This window comes from Salvia splendens, chromosome 5 (genome assembly GCF_004379255.2).
Source record: "Salvia splendens isolate huo1 chromosome 5, SspV2, whole genome shotgun sequence".
NCBI classification, from domain to species: Eukaryota; Viridiplantae; Streptophyta; class Magnoliopsida; order Lamiales; family Lamiaceae; genus Salvia; species Salvia splendens.
Window position 1 is genome coordinate 12,518,852 of NC_056036.1, and position 18,591 is coordinate 12,537,442.

The window sequence follows — 18,591 nt, forward strand, 5'->3', positions numbered from 1 at the left end:
CGGGTTCCATCCAAGTGGTGACAAAAGAGGCCAAGTTGAGGCGAGGGTTGCCGTCCAGCATTAACTCATCCTTCACAATCTGATAGGCAGCCTCCTTCGGCATCCACCCTTCTGGAATCTTCAACCGGGGAAGGGAAAAGTGCACCGTAGATTCTCGTCGGCGTCGCCTGCGGTCTTGCTCAATACCATGATGATTCGTCAATCCCACACACGCGCGCACGCACATGCACATATATATAAACTATAATATCATATTTCAAAGTGCTCTGAGAAGGCCATGTAGCAAGCTACTTCTGTAACGTGCCATTCTAACTCGCCACTCGTCATTTTCCCATCAATATATAAGACAATTACAAGTATATTTACTTTATTCACTTTTTACTTTTCTTACTTTATTCTCTACAGTTTATTTCCTTAAATCTCGTCCCCGGAAGAAATGTTTCGCTTACAGCAGAACATGGGGAGTATCAAGAACTAACAAATAATAATGGAGAAGAACTGATGAAATATAAGGATATGTTAATAAGGAAAAGTACCTCAAAACCAAGTCTTATAAATTGATAGTACTGGGCAATGATCTGGCTAGAACCTGCAAAAAAAGAGAGGTGAAAGTGTTAGCAAATGAAAGAAAATATAACAATATTAAACATCGGTGTAAAGAGAGAGTGAAACTATAAAAGTGTAATTGGTCGCTCTATCTAGCACCAATTAGTTTTCGGATGAAATTTCTATCAAAAGGTGGCAATATTAAATGTGGGTGACCTTTGGAGAAGTTGAAGGTGAAAGTAGGTTGATCAGATCCAAGGTAGTTGATATGGAAAAGAAGGTCGTCTGGTGGCTCCTCCAGACAACCCAGCCAACACCGGCATAAACAAGGCCGTATTTGTGGCCACTCACATTGATGCTCTTCACCAGAGGTAAACGGAAGTCCCATTCAAGGTCGGGATAAAGAAAAGCCTCCGCTGGCAGCATCAACGTGGATGGGGGTGTCCCAACCCGTCTCCTCGTTCTTCTTTCTCAGGAGCTCATTTAGCAGCTTCACATCCTCGAATTCTCCGGTGAGAGTGGATCCTAGAATGGCTGCAACGCAGATGGTGTTCTCGTCTACAAGCTCCACGGCCTCACCCGATTCTGCAATGAACAACTAATTAATTAATTAATCTGTGGAAACAAGAGGATGGAGGGGGAATTAATGAAACCTGAAGCTCGGTGGTGACAGGATACTCATCCATGTCGACATAGTTCTTGTTGAAGGCGGCCATGATGAGCTGATCCCACTCGGGTTCCATCCAAGTGGTGACAAAAGAGGCCAATTTGAGGCGAGGGTTGCCGTCCAGCATTAACTCATCCTTCACAATCTGATAGGCAGCCTCCTTCGGCATCCACCCTTCTGGAATCTTCAACCGGGGAAGGGAAAAGTGCACCGTAGATTCTCGTCGGCGTCGCCTGCGGTCTTGCTCAATACCATGATGATTCGTCAATCCCACACACGCGCGCACGCACATGCACATATATATAAACTATAATATCATATTTCAAAGTGCTCTGAGAAGGCCATGTAGCAAGCTACTTCTGTAACGTGCCATTCTAACTCGCCACTCGTCATTTTCCCATCAATATATAAGACAATTACAAGTATATTTACTTTATTCACTTTTTACTTTTCTTACTTTATTCTCTACAGTTTATTTCCTTAAATCTCGTCCCCGGAAGAAATGTTTCGCTTACAGCAGAACATGGGGAGTATCAAGAACTAACAAATAATAATGGAGAAGAACTGATGAAATATAAGGATATGTTAATAAGGAAAAGTACCTCAAAACCAAGTCTTATGAATTGATAGTACTGGGCAATGATCTGGCTAGAACCTGCAAAAAAAGAGAGGTGAAAGTGTTAGCAAATGAAAGAAAATATAACAATATTAAACATCGGTGTAAAGAGAGAGTGAAACTATAAAAGTGTAATTGGTCGCTCTATCTAGCACCAATTAGTTTTCGGATGAAATTTCTATCAAAAGGTGGCAATATTAAATGTGGGTGACCTTTGGAGAAGTTGAAGGTGAAAGTAGGTTGATCAGATCCAAGGTAGTTGATATGGAAAAGAAGGTCGTCTGGTGGCTCCTCCAGACAACCCAGCCAACACCGGCATAAACAAGGCCGTATTTGTGGCCACTCACATTGATGCTCTTCACCAGAGGTAAACGGAAGTCCCATTCAAGGTCGGGATAAAGAAAAGCCTCCGCTGGCAGCATCAACGTGGATGGGGGTGTCCCAACCCGTCTCCTCGTTCTTCTTTCTCAGGAGCTCATTTAGCAGCTTCACATCCTCGAATTCTCCGGTGAGAGTGGATCCTAGAATGGCTGCAACGCAGATGGTGTTCTCGTCTACAAGCTCCACGGCCTCACCCGATTCTGCAATGAACAACTAATTAATTAATTAATCTGTGGAAACAAGAGGATGGAGGGGGAATTAATGAAACCTGAAGCTCGGTGGTGACAGGATACTCATCCATGTCGACATAGTTCTTGTTGAAGGCGGCCATGATGAGCTGATCCCACTCGGGTTCCATCCAAGTGGTGACAAAAGAGGCCAAGTTGAGGCGAGGGTTGCCGTCCAGCATTAACTCATCCTTCACAATCTGATAGGCAGCCTCCTTCGGCATCCACCCTTCTGGAATCTTCAACCGGGGAAGGGAAAAGTGCACCGTAGATTCTCGTCGGCGTCGCCTGCGGTCTTGCTCAATACCATGATGATTCGTCAATCCCACACACGCGCGCACGCACATGCACATATATATAAACTATAATATCATATTTCAAAGTGCTCTGAGAAGGCCATGTAGCAAGCTACTTCTGTAACGTGCCATTCTAACTCGCCACTCGTCATTTTCCCATCAATATATAAGACAATTACAAGTATATTTACTTTATTCACTTTTTACTTTTCTTACTTTATTCTCTACAGTTTATTTCCTTAAATCTCGTCCCCGGAAGAAATGTTTCGCTTACAGCAGAACATGGGGAGTATCAAGAACTAACAAATAATAATGGAGAAGAACTGATGAAATATAAGGATATGTTAATAAGGAAAAGTACCTCAAAACCAAGTCTTATGAATTGATAGTACTGGGCAATGATCTGGCTAGAACCTGCAAAAAAAGAGAGGTGAAAGTGTTAGCAAATGAAAGAAAATATAACAATATTAAACATCGGTGTAAAGAGAGAGTGAAACTATAAAAGTGTAATTGGTCGCTCTATCTAGCACCAATTAGTTTTCGGATGAAATTTCTATCAAAAGGTGGCAATATTAAATGTGGGTGACCTTTGGAGAAGTTGAAGGTGAAAGTAGGTTGATCAGATCCAAGGTAGTTGATATGGAAAAGAAGGTCGTCTGGTGGCTCCTCCAGACAACCCAGCCAACACCGGCATAAACAAGGCCGTATTTGTGGCCACTCACATTGATGCTCTTCACCAGAGGTAAACGGAAGTCCCATTCAAGGTCGGGATAAAGAAAAGCCTCCGCTGGCAGCATCAACGTGGATGGGGGTGTCCCAACCCGTCTCCTCGTTCTTCTTTCTCAGGAGCTCATTTAGCAGCTTCACATCCTCGAATTCTCCGGTGAGAGTGGATCCTAGAATGGCTGCAACGCAGATGGTGTTCTCGTCTACAAGCTCCACGGCCTCACCCGATTCTGCAATGAACAACTAATTAATTAATTAATCTGTGGAAACAAGAGGATGGAGGGGGAATTAATGAAACCTGAAGCTCGGTGGTGACAGGATACTCATCCATGTCGACATAGTTCTTGTTGAAGGCGGCCATGATGAGCTGATCCCACTCGGGTTCCATCCAAGTGGTGACAAAAGAGGCCAAGTTGAGGCGAGGGTTGTCGTCCAGCATTAACTCATCCTTCACAATCTGATAGGCAGCCTCCTTCGGCATCCACCCTTCTGGAATCTTCAACCGGGGAAGGGAAAAGTGCACCGTAGATTCTCGTCGGCGTCGCCTGCGGTCTTGCTCAATACCATGATGATTCGTCAATCCCACACACGCGCGCACGCACATGCACATATATATAAACTATAATATCATATTTCAAAGTGCTCTGAGAAGGCCATGTAGCAAGCTACTTCTGTAACGTGCCATTCTAACTCGCCACTCGTCATTTTCCCATCAATATATAAGACAATTACAAGTATATTTACTTTATTCACTTTTTACTTTTCTTACTTTATTCTCTACAGTTTATTTCCTTAAATCTCGTCCCCGGAAGAAATGTTTCGCTTACAGCAGAACATGGGGAGTATCAAGAACTAACAAATAATAATGGAGAAGAACTGATGAAATATAAGGATATGTTAATAAGGAAAAGTACCTCAAAACCAAGTCTTATGAATTGATAGTACTGGGCAATGATCTGGCTAGAACCTGCAAAAAAAGAGAGGTGAAAGTGTTAGCAAATGAAAGAAAATATAACAATATTAAACATCGGTGTAAAGAGAGAGTGAAACTATAAAAGTGTAATTGGTCGCTCTATCTAGCACCAATTAGTTTTCGGATGAAATTTCTATCAAAAGGTGGCAATATTAAATGTGGGTGACCTTTGGAGAAGTTGAAGGTGAAAGTAGGTTGATCAGATCCAAGGTAGTTGATATGGAAAAGAAGGTCGTCTGGTGGCTCCTCCAGACAACCCAGCCAACACCGGCATAAACAAGGCCGTATTTGTGGCCACTCACATTGATGCTCTTCACCAGAGGTAAACGGAAGTCCCATTCAAGGTCGGGATAAAGAAAAGCCTCCGCTGGCAGCATCAACGTGGATGGGGGTGTCCCAACCCGTCTCCTCGTTCTTCTTTCTCAGGAGCTCATTTAGCAGCTTCACATCCTCGAATTCTCCGGTGAGAGTGGATCCTAGAATGGCTGCAACGCAGATGGTGTTCTCGTCTACAAGCTCCACGGCCTCACCCGATTCTGCAATGAACAACTAATTAATTAATTAATCTGTGGAAACAAGAGGATGGAGGGGGAATTAATGAAACCTGAAGCTCGGTGGTGACAGGATACTCATCCATGTCGACATAGTTCTTGTTGAAGGCGGCCATGATGAGCTGATCCCACTCGGGTTCCATCCAAGTGGTGACAAAAGAGGCCAAGTTGAGGCGAGGGTTGCCGTCCAGCATTAACTCATCCTTCACAATCTGATAGGCAGCCTCCTTCGGCATCCACCCTTCTGGAATCTTCAACCGGGGAAGGGAAAAGTGCACCGTAGATTCTCGTCGGCGTCGCCTGCGGTCTTGCTCAATACCATGATGATTCGTCAATCCCACACACGCGCGCACGCACATGCACATATATATAAACTATAATATCATATTTCAAAGTGCTCTGAGAAGGCCATGTAGCAAGCTACTTCTGTAACGTGCCATTCTAACTCGCCACTCGTCATTTTCCCATCAATATATAAGACAATTACAAGTATATTTACTTTATTCACTTTTTACTTTTCTTACTTTATTCTCTACAGTTTATTTCCTTAAATCTCGTCCCCGGAAGAAATGTTTCGCTTACAGCAGAACATGGGGAGTATCAAGAACTAACAAATAATAATGGAGAAGAACTGATGAAATATAAGGATATGTTAATAAGGAAAAGTACCTCAAAACCAAGTCTTATGAATTGATAGTACTGGGCAATGATCTGGCTAGAACCTGCAAAAAAAGAGAGGTGAAAGTGTTAGCAAATGAAAGAAAATATAACAATATTAAACATCGGTGTAAAGAGAGAGTGAAACTATAAAAGTGTAATTGGTCGCTCTATCTAGCACCAATTAGTTTTCGGATGAAATTTCTATCAAAAGGTGGCAATATTAAATGTGGGTGACCTTTGGAGAAGTTGAAGGTGAAAGTAGGTTGATCAGATCCAAGGTAGTTGATATGGAAAAGAAGGTCGTCTGGTGGCTCCTCCAGACAACCCAGCCAACACCGGCATAAACAAGGCCGTATTTGTGGCCACTCACATTGATGCTCTTCACCAGAGGTAAACGGAAGTCCCATTCAAGGTCGGGATAAAGAAAAGCCTCCGCTGGCAGCATCAACGTGGATGGGGGTGTCCCAACCCGTCTCCTCGTTCTTCTTTCTCAGGAGCTCATTTAGCAGCTTCACATCCTCGAATTCTCCGGTGAGAGTGGATCCTAGAATGGCTGCAACGCAGATGGTGTTCTCGTCTACAAGCTCCACGGCCTCACCCGATTCTGCAATGAACAACTAATTAATTAATTAATCTGTGGAAACAAGAGGATGGAGGGGGAATTAATGAAACCTGAAGCTCGGTGGTGACAGGATACTCATCCATGTCGACATAGTTCTTGTTGAAGGCGGCCATGATGAGCTGATCCCACTCGGGTTCCATCCAAGTGGTGACAAAAGAGGCCAAGTTGAGGCGAGGGTTGTCGTCCAGCATTAACTCATCCTTCACAATCTGATAGGCAGCCTCCTTCGGCATCCACCCTTCTGGAATCTTCAACCGGGGAAGGGAAAAGTGCACCGTAGATTCTCGTCGGCGTCGCCTGCGGTCTTGCTCAATACCATGATGATTCGTCAATCCCACACACGCGCGCACGCACATGCACATATATATAAACTATAATATCATATTTCAAAGTGCTCTGAGAAGGCCATGTAGCAAGCTACTTCTGTAACGTGCCATTCTAACTCGCCACTCGTCATTTTCCCATCAATATATAAGACAATTACAAGTATATTTACTTTATTCACTTTTTACTTTTCTTACTTTATTCTCTACAGTTTATTTCCTTAAATCTCGTCCCCGGAAGAAATGTTTCGCTTACAGCAGAACATGGGGAGTATCAAGAACTAACAAATAATAATGGAGAAGAACTGATGAAATATAAGGATATGTTAATAAGGAAAAGTACCTCAAAACCAAGTCTTATGAATTGATAGTACTGGGCAATGATCTGGCTAGAACCTGCAAAAAAAGAGAGGTGAAAGTGTTAGCAAATGAAAGAAAATATAACAATATTAAACATCGGTGTAAAGAGAGAGTGAAACTATAAAAGTGTAATTGGTCGCTCTATCTAGCACCAATTAGTTTTCGGATGAAATTTCTATCAAAAGGTGGCAATATTAAATGTGGGTGACCTTTGGAGAAGTTGAAGGTGAAAGTAGGTTGATCAGATCCAAGGTAGTTGATATGGAAAAGAAGGTCGTCTGGTGGCTCCTCCAGACAACCCAGCCAACACCGGCATAAACAAGGCCGTATTTGTGGCCACTCACATTGATGCTCTTCACCAGAGGTAAACGGAAGTCCCATTCAAGGTCGGGATAAAGAAAAGCCTCCGCTGGCAGCATCAACGTGGATGGGGGTGTCCCAACCCGTCTCCTCGTTCTTCTTTCTCAGGAGCTCATTTAGCAGCTTCACATCCTCGAATTCTCCGGTGAGAGTGGATCCTAGAATGGCTGCAACGCAGATGGTGTTCTCGTCTACAAGCTCCACGGCCTCACCCGATTCTGCAATGAACAACTAATTAATTAATTAATCTGTGGAAACAAGAGGATGGAGGGGGAATTAATGAAACCTGAAGCTCGGTGGTGACAGGATACTCATCCATGTCGACATAGTTCTTGTTGAAGGCGGCCATGATGAGCTGATCCCACTCGGGTTCCATCCAAGTGGTGACAAAAGAGGCCAAGTTGAGGCGAGGGTTGCCGTCCAGCATTAACTCATCCTTCACAATCTGATAGGCAGCCTCCTTCGGCATCCACCCTTCTGGAATCTTCAACCGGGGAAGGGAAAAGTGCACCGTAGATTCTCGTCGGCGTCGCCTGCGGTCTTGCTCAATACCATGATGATTCGTCAATCCCACACACGCGCGCACGCACATGCACATATATATAAACTATAATATCATATTTCAAAGTGCTCTGAGAAGGCCATGTAGCAAGCTACTTCTGTAACGTGCCATTCTAACTCGCCACTCGTCATTTTCCCATCAATATATAAGACAATTACAAGTATATTTACTTTATTCACTTTTTACTTTTCTTACTTTATTCTCTACAGTTTATTTCCTTAAATCTCGTCCCCGGAAGAAATGTTTCGCTTACAGCAGAACATGGGGAGTATCAAGAACTAACAAATAATAATGGAGAAGAACTGATGAAATATAAGGATATGTTAATAAGGAAAAGTACCTCAAAACCAAGTCTTATGAATTGATAGTACTGGGCAATGATCTGGCTAGAACCTGCAAAAAAAGAGAGGTGAAAGTGTTAGCAAATGAAAGAAAATATAACAATATTAAACATCGGTGTAAAGAGAGAGTGAAACTATAAAAGTGTAATTGGTCGCTCTATCTAGCACCAATTAGTTTTCGGATGAAATTTCTATCAAAAGGTGGCAATATTAAATGTGGGTGACCTTTGGAGAAGTTGAAGGTGAAAGTAGGTTGATCAGATCCAAGGTAGTTGATATGGAAAAGAAGGTCGTCTGGTGGCTCCTCCAGACAACCCAGCCAACACCGGCAAGGCCGTATTTGTGGCCACTCACATTGATGCTCTTCACCAGAGGTAAACGGAAGTCCCATTCAAGGTCGGGATAAAGAAAAGCCTCCGCTGGCAGCATCAACGTGGATGGGGGTGTCCCAACCCGTCTCCTCGTTCTTCTTTCTCAGGAGCTCATTTAGCAGCTTCACATCCTCGAATTCTCCGGTGAGAGTGGATCCTAGAATGGCTGCAACGCAGATGGTGTTCTCGTCTACAAGCTCCACGGCCTCACCCGATTCTGCAATGAACAACTAATTAATTAATTAATCTGTGGAAACAAGAGGATGGAGGGGGAATTAATGAAACCTGAAGCTCGGTGGTGACAGGATACTCATCCATGTCGACATAGTTCTTGTTGAAGGCGGCCATGATGAGCTGATCCCACTCGGGTTCCATCCAAGTGGTGACAAAAGAGGCCAAGTTGAGGCGAGGGTTGCCGTCCAGCATTAACTCATCCTTCACAATCTGATAGGCAGCCTCCTTCGGCATCCACCCTTCTGGAATCTTCAACCGGGGAAGGGAAAAGTGCACCGTAGATTCTCGTCGGCGTCGCCTGCGGTCTTGCTCAATACCATGATGATTCGTCAATCCCACACACACGCACACGCACACGCACACGCACACGCACATATATATAAACTATAATATTATATTTCAAAGTGCTCTGAGAAGGCCATGTAGCAAGCTACTTCTGTAACGTGCCATTCTAACTCGCCACTCGTCATTTTCCCATCAATATATTTAATTTAATTTATTCTTTCTCTTTTCTTGAGGATGCCCTTCATGTATCTAATTAAGTCTACTCGTTACATGCAAAAATCAAATTGTACAGTTAAATGGACGAGAGACTTTATAAGAAAAAGAAACTTATACAGGATCTCATTTGATTACATACACGCACATTTTTTCTCATAATATTTATTCTAATCAAGTAATAAAAGTAACACATACTCTAGAGTTTGTCTTGTATAAATTGATTCCTTTTGGCCCTACTACTACTAATGTGATTAAAAAATGTGCTTTTCTAACTGTGCGAATGGTCTGGATGGATCTAAATAATTAATCACGAATTTTTTTGGCAGCATCATATGCCAAACTTTTTTTTTTCTTTTTACTTGTTGCTCATCGTCGTGAATAACGTGAAGATCTCTTTCAATAGGACTATAAATGAAAAGTTAAGTGATTGAATACTTACGATTAAAGTGATTGCATACTCAATTTATGGCAGGGAATATAAGTACAGCATATTTTGTAAGAGCATCTCCAAGATTTTTTGGAGCAACACTAAGAAAGAAGATTTTTTGCATACAATTGTGTTTCCGGACATTTTCTTGCTAAAATAGAATTCGATTCGGATTCATGCAATCTATCATCTATCATAATCTAAAGTACCGGTTCAATGAAAAGACAAATTTACCCCTTTTGGCGGGAAAAAATTACAGTATGTGAGAGGGCACTTTGGGTAAATCCAGTTGGCTAAATTTGGAGTTTATTTTCTGATTTTTTTTTTTTTATACTGCAGCCTATATTTTCAGCGGTTTCCAAGAGAGAAAAATTGAGTGAATAACAGTTGTGCTACGATTTTCAAGAAATAAAAAGCTGTAATCTTGCAAGTATAGACAAAGCGTACCAGCCAATCTTTAAACTATTTACCAAATTTCTATATAAACCAATACAAACAAAATCTCTATATATCCCAACACAGAAACAAATAACAATACTTCAATGCAATTAGAGAGAAAGATGAGAAGAAGAAAAAGAAGGTGAAAAGATCTGATCGGCGGCAAGGCTGCAAGTCTGCGGCTGCGCGATGCTGCTCACGAATCCGGACCAACGACCTGCTGCAGGAGACGATGGCGTTTGATGATGGCGAGTAGCAGCCGCGGTGGGGATCAAACTCCGAGATAGCCGCGTCCTCGGCTGTCTTCTCCGGGCGAGCAGACCGGTGGAGTGGGTGTTGGGAGAATCAGCTGCCGTTCTACAATACACCCTAAGGCACAACTCTCTCTATTCCCTCATCGTCGGACGTCATTTTCTGCAAAAGTACGGACAAGGAGACCGGCAGAGGAAGGGCAATGGAGGAGCGGCGAGGCAGTGCGGAAGGCGTGGCGGCGATGCAGGTTGATGGGCTTGCCGGCGTGGTGGCGATGCACGAGTCAATTCCTCCAATTGAGAGAGAAAGAGGGAGATGAGAGTGAGAGTGCAGCGCCGATTTGGGGGGAGAGGGAGGCGCCGCTTTTTCATATAGGGTTTAATTTATGGAGTACTATTATTTGGGTTTATTTGTGTTGGTATTTTAGTTTAAGGAGTACTATTATTTGGGTTTATTTGTGTTGGTATTTTAGTTTAAGGAGTGTATTATTTGGGCTTTATTTGTGTTGGTATTTTAGTTTAAGGAGTGTATTATTTGGGCTTTATTTGTGTTGGTATTTTAGTTTAAGGAGTGTATTATTTGGGCTTTATTTGTGTTGGTATTTTAGTTTATGAAGTGTATTATTTGGGCTTTATTTGTGTTGAATTTTATGATTAAAAATTTATAAAAATTTAGAGTTCCAAATTGGTTTTATGGCTATATTATCATTATATTTATGTTTTAAATGTAATGATAATATCTTTTAATTTAAATTCTCTTTTGTAATTAAATTTGTATATTATTATTTTGTCTTTTATTAGATTTTTAATTTTAAAATATAGGTATAATTATTGGAAATTGTTATATATAGTAAAATAAATCTTTAACTTGATGAATTCGAGTAGTTTTATAGAAAAGTGGTTCTTCTAAATTTTATTGAAAGATGCATATATAATTGAAACTTAATTATAAATAAATTATCTAACGTAAATTCAAAGTAATTAATACCTGGAAGTAAAATTATTTCGTTATTAACACATACTCAATTGTTTGCAAATTTTGTTTATATTTTCATATATTAACTTGTGAAAATTCTTTAAATACACCAAATCTCTTGAATTAGTAAAATTCTATAAAAAAATACTACTGTCCATATTCCTGAAAATTTGTCACTTATTCTCACTTTGTTCGACCCTAAAAATTTATCACTTTTTACTTTTACCATCTTTTGTAGTGGACCTCACTCTCAACTAACTCATTAACACTCATATTTTATTGAGTTTAAATCTACTTCATCCGTTTCATAGTAGTGGAGTCATTTTATCATTTTGGCACATTACATAGTAGTGGAGTCATTTACCATTTTAATAGATTTTCAGTGGGATGCCCCAAAAACATGTTAATCGCTTATAGTGGACGGAGGGAGTACTATGTTATCATGATCAAATTTATACAGAATTTTTTACTTTTGTGTTTTCCAAATATATAGTGTACGGATATAAATACATCTAATAAAGTGTTATATACCATATGCTTCCTTTATTCAACTATAACACATATTTTTCTAATGTCTTATTACATTTTCTGAAATGGAAGCATATTTCTAATTTATCCTTTGTCTTATTATATTCATATTCTCCACTCTAACTTTTTATTTTAATATATTTAGCCATTAATATATTTTTATTATTTGAAAATCATTTGTCCCGTGCATAGCACGAGTGATAACACTAGTTGTTTTTAACTGCCGACGTTGAAACTTAGCTATCTGAAATTTCGCTTCTTTTTGTTTTTATGCTTTTAGTATTTTTCCTGAAATTTTATTTTAGCTCCGTCTGCGATATTTTCCTACATCCGCTCTTGCTGTTCGAGACCCGCAACTGTTGTGCGTTTGTTGTTTAGTCGACAAATGCAGTCATACTAGCCTGTTATATTAGTTTTGGATACATTGGTGAAGTAATATTTGAATGCAATTACAATGTAGGAGTAATCGAACAAGGTTGTGAAGAACATGGAGAAGGCAAAGATGTAACACTTAACCTCATCATATACACCTTGATCACAAGTGGGGCGTGACGACATTCTGATCAGCACGCTGTCGCCTTGTCTGGCCCGGCCAAGCACTGGTATCATCTTCACCTCTGCCTGGGGCTCTGCTGCTTCGTCTCTTGCCCATGTTCGGCCCTAGGCTTTGCTGCCTCAACAAAGATAACCCGCCCATCCAGAAACTGCAGACGAGTCAAAATCAGACAAGGCCGGTTAGTTACTTTGTGTCTTTACCAGTACATTGCAACACCAACTGCATTATTCTGAGAGGCAAAATGATCAGATGAAATTAAAAACCATAGATTTTTGTTCCCACTTACTTTCATGAATGTTGTGCATCAAAATCATATTTCACTCTACCAGCTTATGCTTTTAGATCCTACATAGGAATAAATCTAAATGAATGGAATATGTAAAATATTATCATACATTTCTGTATTTGTTCCTATGCATTTCTGAAATTTCTAATAACACACACCTATCTTCAAGAATTTACCCTATTCTCAAATGCAAGAAGATGGTCGGTAGCTCAAGAAAACAAGGCTCGTTTGTATCGAAATCTAATGTTTCAGAGAGGAGGAGTTGATGAATGAGATTGAGAAGTAAGACTGAACCTTCCCATGCATTCCTTCAACAGCTTTATTGGATTCCTCCTCCGTCTTATATTGCAGGAATGCAAAACCTCGAGGCCGATTCGCTATCCTATCCATCACCAACTTTACTACAATAACCAACACATATCATCCTTTATCACAACTAACAAAATTCACCAGGATTATTGATTTCGAAAAAAAGAATCCAAAAACTAAATCGAGTTTAAAAATAATCTTTTCACCTTCAATGAGTTCACCAAAGTTTTTGAATGCGTTTCTTAGACTCTCCTCCGTTGTCCGGAATGAGAGACCTGTAGAGCAAGACAATAAATCAAACATCTGGGATGCACATAGTGTAATCTTTCAAGAACATTAGCGTACAATAAAACCATGCTTACTTGATTTTTCTATCTCGTATTCATTATCAAATAATATGCAGCTGATTTGCTAACATATGCTTTCTGGTATAAAAATACTGAATTTATAAAAAATGGCTTCTTATTGATGATACAGATACTCAATCATAAGTCAGTATTATAAAATTGAAGCACTCAAATTCAAAATTATCCACGAAATCAGCCGCATAGATAATGAGTAACAACTCACCACTAACGAATAGCCTTTTAGAAGGATTCAATCTAGTTCTTGGCGTTGACGAAGGAGAATCAAGGCATGAAGATACGCGAAAATTAAAATTTGGGGGAAAGTGTGGAGGATTGTTGTGGATGGATAACAGAGAGGGGAATGTAGGATGAAACCATCTTTTCGATTCAAGCACTACCAACGTAACTGAAGATACCGGCTGTGGTGTGAGAAATCGACGCGGTAGAATGCGGTGACTGAGAGCGGGAGCGGCCATCTTCTCCGGCTAATCTTCTGTTTGGCGATTGAGTCGATTAGGCACTCAATTTGTTGATATAATTTAATTTAGAGCCCCTAAAGTTTGAGTAAAACCCAAATTCGCCCCTTTGAGAGGCGATATTGCAAATAACGACGAACAGAGTAAAAATGAATCAACCATATTTTCCCTCCAGCTTTATTTTTACAAAATTACATAATTACTTCCCTCAATTTTATTTCAGAAACAATTTATTTCAAGAAGAAAAAGAAGATTATTCTAGTAAGCTAGAAAAGAAAGAGAGAAACTGATCATTTGATCATTTGATCATCGAATACATCTTGAACAAAGCATACATAACAATGGCGGAAGAGATGCACAGGCAAAACCAGTGGCAAGCGCATGGTGATGCTCTCGAATTTCCCAACCTCTCAATAGCCGTCGAAGTTGTGTCTTCATCCTCCGGTTTGGGCTCTGGAGCTATAGCTGGTGGCTCCGGTTCTTGTTTTGGCGCCGCCGGTTTGGGTGTTGGAGTCTTCGATGAAGTTGCCGGTTTGGTTTCTTCGCTGATCGACAAATTTTTGGCCTACCAAATTTACCAAGCTTATTAAAAACCGTACTCATCCAAAAGTTAAGTTGGTGAAGAATATGAGGGTTTTGAATTTTGGTAAACTCACCAATTTCCTGAACTGGAGATTGTAAAAAATGTCAATGTATCGTTGCTTCGCTTGTTTTTGGTCTTTGATTAGCTGTTTCCAGAATCCATAGGCTGATCCCATGTTGAGAACTTTGTTTGTATAGATCTTCCATGTATAGCTGCGTGGGAGCAAAGATGGGTATTTTAGATGTGATCACAATGTGTTTGTGTAAATGTGCAAGCGAGAGGGCTGCGTGTATTACCATTCATTAATTCGTCTGAGGCCACCATGAGACATTTTGTTCCAGTATCTGCTATCCGCTTTGCATTTCTCGAAGAAATCAGCTATCTTGTTGCTGGACTCATCTCCGTTGTTGGGATCGATGTGGAAGCCTGAGACCCCATCAACTATGATTTCTGCTGGCCCTCCTTGATTGGTTGCAAATGTGGGCAGTCCGCTGTTCATGGCTTCGATCACTGTCAGGCCGAATGCTTCGTACAATGCAGGCTGCACGAAAGCTCCCTTCGTGTCTGCAATGCAACGGTATAGCTCACCATTGCGATATCTGTCAGTTTGAGCTACTATCCATCTTAGCTGGCCCTTGAGTTGGTATTTCTGAATGAGGGCATGCATCTTCTTGATTTCTGCCATTTCTTCCCTGTCCTTTGACTTGGATGGATCAAAGAATCCACCTACAATGACAAGGTTTACTAAGTTTCTGAGCCTCTTGTTCTTGCCATACCACTCAGTTAGTCCTGCAATGTTCTTGACAATGTCTAGCCTTGCCATTGAGAAGATGATTGGTTTCTTTCTGTCTGCAAGATATCCTCTGGCCAAGACATACAAAGTTAGTTTTTCAGTTGGATGATTTTGGGAGAAGAATGAGTTTATTTATCTTTATCAAGTTTATAGAGTTACATGTGCTCGTCGTTTTCCACCTTGCTGTAGACCAGTTCCTCGATGGCAGATTGGAATTTCGTGAATCTCTTCTGTTTCTCAGAGGACGGGAAGTAGACAGATTGATCGGCTCCCGGGGAGGCAATGTTGAACTTGGGATCGAATACATCAATGCCTGAAACTGCCCTATAAAGCCCTGGCATTGTGAACGAAACATGGCTTTCGTATTGTCCTGCCCGTTTCTTGCTGAAAGGTTGAAAGATCAGTAAATGGCAACCTTAAACTTTCTACTTGCTGGTAATGTAAGATTCTGAAAAACTCTTAAGCTTTCTAACCTTCCTGCAATTTCTTGATATGTGCTTGTGATTATGAAGTCTGCGGCATTCATTGCTATGAGATCAGCTGTGAACTGGCAGGAGAAGTGATATTTTGAGTCCAAGTCCCTCCAGTTGACATCTGAATCTTCATATTTTGTCTTCTCTAAAGCATGAGCAATCGTTCCCTAGGATCAAGGACATGTACATATATGGATGTTATTTTCTTTTAGAAGTCGTAAACACATACATAACCCCACTCACATTGCAGTAGAAGTTGTTTAAATGCTTACCTGAGTCACTCCCAGCTTGCTAGCCACTAAAGAAGCGACTAAGTTTCCATCTGTGTAGTTTCCAATTATAAGGTCGGGCTTTCCTTCCATTAGCTCAACAATCTTTTCTGATGCATCCTAGAGCCATGAAAGAACACATAGAATTTGATTAGTTCATGGTAAGAAACTCGTTTCAGTGTAGTTCGTGTTGAGAGCTTGCCTGAGCATATCTCTCCAGGTAAGGATAAATGTCAAATCTAGACACCCATGGTCCAAGAACTCCTTTCTCAGTAATGAATGGAACCCTGAGAATGTGGGAGTGTGTTGTGCCCTCAATAAGCTCCATTTCTTGATTGCATTTGTTTCCTTTTGCATCCGGGATTAGACGAGTGACCTGCATAAACACGCACAAAACAGCTTTAGCCATCTACACCTCTAGTGACGTTCCCAAAGATTATCAAAACGTCACTTTAGCTACTATTTTATCAATACACTCACCACTAAAATCTGGGGCTTGACATTCAAACCTTGCTGCTTTATTCTTAGCAACATTTCTTCCTCCATAGCTCTCACCTGATCAAGGATGTAAACCACCTGTTGACGTATTTCTTGATCAGCATAGTTCACACTGAAAAGTACTACTCTTGACTAATAAAACAAATGGAATGTTCACCTGGCCGCCAGTGTCAGGTAAGCCTAAGACATCTGCTTGTCCAAAGTAGCCGTGAACAGAGAAGACAACGACATTGTATATGACCGGAAGCCTACTGAAAAATGCTTCCATGTTTGCAGGATCAGGTGCTTGCATTATCTCTGAGAGTATCCTCATTGTTTGCCTAGTTCTTTCTGCATTATCCCCCCACCCTTTCTCAAATCCCCATTCTTTAAGCCTGGAGAATGTATAGATTTGAAGAAGTTATATTTCAATTTATTTTTCCCCTTCTCATTCTAGAAAATATGGACTATGTAAAGAAAATGAGGTCATTACTTCTGCTCAAAATTCTGGTATGGAGTGTCCTTAGGCATTGCAGATACGAAAACTTCTGCAATTACCAATGCTTCTTGAAGCTTCATAACAGTATCAATAGTCTCATTGATCATAAGCTTCTGCAAAAGGAATTTCCAAAACAGTTATGGATGTAATAAGTATCTTTTCGTTCTGCAGGTTCTGTCTGATCAACTCCCCTACCTCTCCATTTCTCTCAAGAGTTAACAGGTAATCAACCAAAGGCTTTGCGCTCTCAGGTTTCCCACCAAGCACCGATGTCATGAATTTAGAGACGTATCCAAGCCCATTCCCAATTGAAGACGATAGAGTCAGTTTTGGAGTGCCAATATCAAATACTCCAAAATCTATCTCTAGAGAATTTTCATCATTTGCCCTGTGGAAAATAAAAACATTATTTTTGCAAGCTCTGGGAAAAATCCTCTACAAATTAAGACTTAAGGTTTATCAGGTACTCACCAGTTCTCATCATATATCATTTCTTTGAACTTCAAATAATCTGTTGATGTGATTATTTCAACAGAAAGACTGTCAGCTTCCACCTTCACATAGTCCCAAATGCCAGGATTATGCCTTACTGCAAAGGCAACATATGGTGGCACGACTGCTGCTTCCTGCATATTAATGTCGAAGATGAATACTTAGTACTTGGAAGCAGATCTCATTATGCTAGAGCCTCGAGTATCAGCTCCTAGAAATGTGGCCCAGGAGCAGGATAACAAAAAGGTACAGAAATGTGCAAAACCACCACCCTTACCTGCGTCGAGTTCAAGATATCACCAAGTGTACCCTCCATAACTTTGGATCTTTCCGCCTTATCCTCAATGGTCTGCTCTATCTCCTCCTGCAAATGCTGGAGCTTCATCAGCCTTCTTCCCTTTTCAGTAAACCTTCAATTTCGAAGAAAGCCAACAAGGTCAGAAATCCTCACAACACAGTAAAAGAGCCATCTACACGGATCATTTATATATATTTGTATACCTAGTGAAACATCTCTTCATATGGTACCGGCTCTGCCTCAATGCATCGGGCATAGTATCCACTGCAGCAGCTGAAGCCATCACACTTGATGAAAGACTGGAAAGGTGTCTTTGTAAGAAGGGAAGTTTGTAGGGTTATCTGTTTTTCGGACATGATTGTGGGATAGCTTATATAGGAGATGAAAATGACATGTGTTTTGAGATGCATGTTGGAATAATTGAGAAGGCTGCTGCAAATTGCTGATGGAAGCCCCAAGAGAAAAGAACATTCTTTGAGCTGATTGAGGGGAAGAGAAACTTGTCTTGAAGAAACGAATTCACTTTTTAAAACAGGTAAAATTTCACAGGAGTTTGCCTCCTTTAATTGCCCTACCAATTTAAAAAGTGGAGGGAAAGTATTTCTTTTAATGTGTTGGAAATATATTCTTTTCTTTAAGAAGTTCACAGCTCACTTGTGGCCACATTGTGATTGAAACGTTTGAGTTCAAACCAAAATTTTTATGTTGAGTTACTCATTGAATGCCCATAAGTAGTGGTTGTGGACATTTTAACGAAAAAAAGAGAGTAACCTTTTTTGAATTACGATATTGCTTT

At 40.7% G+C, this 18,591-nt stretch overlaps 2 protein-coding genes, 2 long non-coding RNA genes and 3 pseudogenes across 4 annotated transcripts; 1 reads left to right on the forward strand and 6 right to left on the reverse strand.

Annotated features, from left to right (window-relative positions):
• Positions 1–32: 32 nt before the first annotated feature.
• LOC121803827 lies at positions 33–3,530 on the reverse strand (annotated as a pseudogene).
• Positions 2,591–6,088, reverse strand: LOC121803828 (annotated as a pseudogene).
• LOC121803829 lies at positions 5,149–7,684 on the reverse strand (annotated as a pseudogene).
• Positions 7,685–7,706: 22 nt separating this feature from the next.
• On the reverse strand, positions 7,707–9,166 carry LOC121804972. Its single transcript, XR_006051230.1, has 4 exons — positions 8,868–9,166; positions 8,437–8,799; positions 8,211–8,263; positions 7,707–7,848 (listed from the first exon to the last, which is right to left on the reverse strand). It is a non-coding gene; the product is annotated as an uncharacterized LOC121804972 (long non-coding RNA).
• A 3,144-nt stretch (positions 9,167–12,310) lies between these two features.
• LOC121805023 (organelle RRM domain-containing protein 6, chloroplastic-like) lies at positions 12,311–13,997 on the reverse strand. The gene is made up of 4 exons (XM_042204770.1): positions 13,659–13,997; positions 13,295–13,363; positions 13,074–13,180; positions 12,311–12,641 (listed from the first exon to the last, which is right to left on the reverse strand). The coding sequence occupies exons 1-4, from the start codon at positions 13,909–13,911 to the stop codon at positions 12,549–12,551; spliced, it is 522 nt and encodes a 173-aa protein (XP_042060704.1). The 5' UTR covers positions 13,912–13,997; the 3' UTR covers positions 12,311–12,548.
• Positions 13,998–14,055: 58 nt separating this feature from the next.
• LOC121805022 (sucrose synthase 7-like) lies at positions 14,056–18,121 on the reverse strand. Its single transcript, XM_042204769.1, has 14 exons — positions 17,999–18,121; positions 17,775–17,907; positions 17,477–17,631; positions 17,201–17,393; positions 17,000–17,118; positions 16,685–16,901; positions 16,510–16,605; positions 16,232–16,405; positions 16,033–16,149; positions 15,761–15,927; positions 15,447–15,671; positions 14,791–15,357; positions 14,568–14,706; positions 14,056–14,476 (listed from the first exon to the last, which is right to left on the reverse strand). Exons 1-14 carry the CDS (start codon positions 18,076–18,078, stop codon positions 14,210–14,212), a joined length of 2,649 nt encoding a protein of 882 aa, XP_042060703.1. The 5' UTR covers positions 18,079–18,121; the 3' UTR covers positions 14,056–14,209.
• On the forward strand, positions 15,592–18,204 carry LOC121805024. Its single transcript, XR_006051242.1, has 3 exons — positions 15,592–15,727; positions 17,177–17,468; positions 17,541–18,204. It is a non-coding gene; the product is annotated as an uncharacterized LOC121805024 (long non-coding RNA).
• The last annotated feature ends 387 nt before the right edge of the window (positions 18,205–18,591 follow it).

Bases quoted from the DNA above. Each gene is read 5' to 3' on its own strand.
- LOC121805023 (XM_042204770.1), bottom strand. From the start codon at position 13,911: ATGGCCGCTCCCGCTCTCAGTCACCGCATTCTACCGCGTCGATTTCTC. The intron at 13,364-13,658 runs GTGAGTTGTTAC...CTTGCTCTACAG, and splicing joins TAAAAGGCTATTCGTTAGTG to GTCTCTCATTCCGGACAACG. The intron at 12,642-13,073 runs GTTCAGTCTTAC...ACTCGTCTGCAG, and splicing joins TTGAAGGAATGCATGGGAAG to TTTCTGGATGGGCGGGTTAT.
- LOC121805022 (XM_042204769.1), bottom strand. From the start codon at position 18,078: ATGGCTTCAGCTGCTGCAGTGGATACTATGCCCGATGCATTGAGGCAG. The intron at 17,394-17,476 runs GTGAGTACCTGA...TATTTTCCACAG, and splicing joins ATGATATATGATGAGAACTG to GGCAAATGATGAAAATTCTC. The intron at 15,928-16,032 runs GTAAGCATTTAA...CCTTGATCCTAG, and splicing joins GCAAGCTGGGAGTGACTCAG to GGAACGATTGCTCATGCTTT.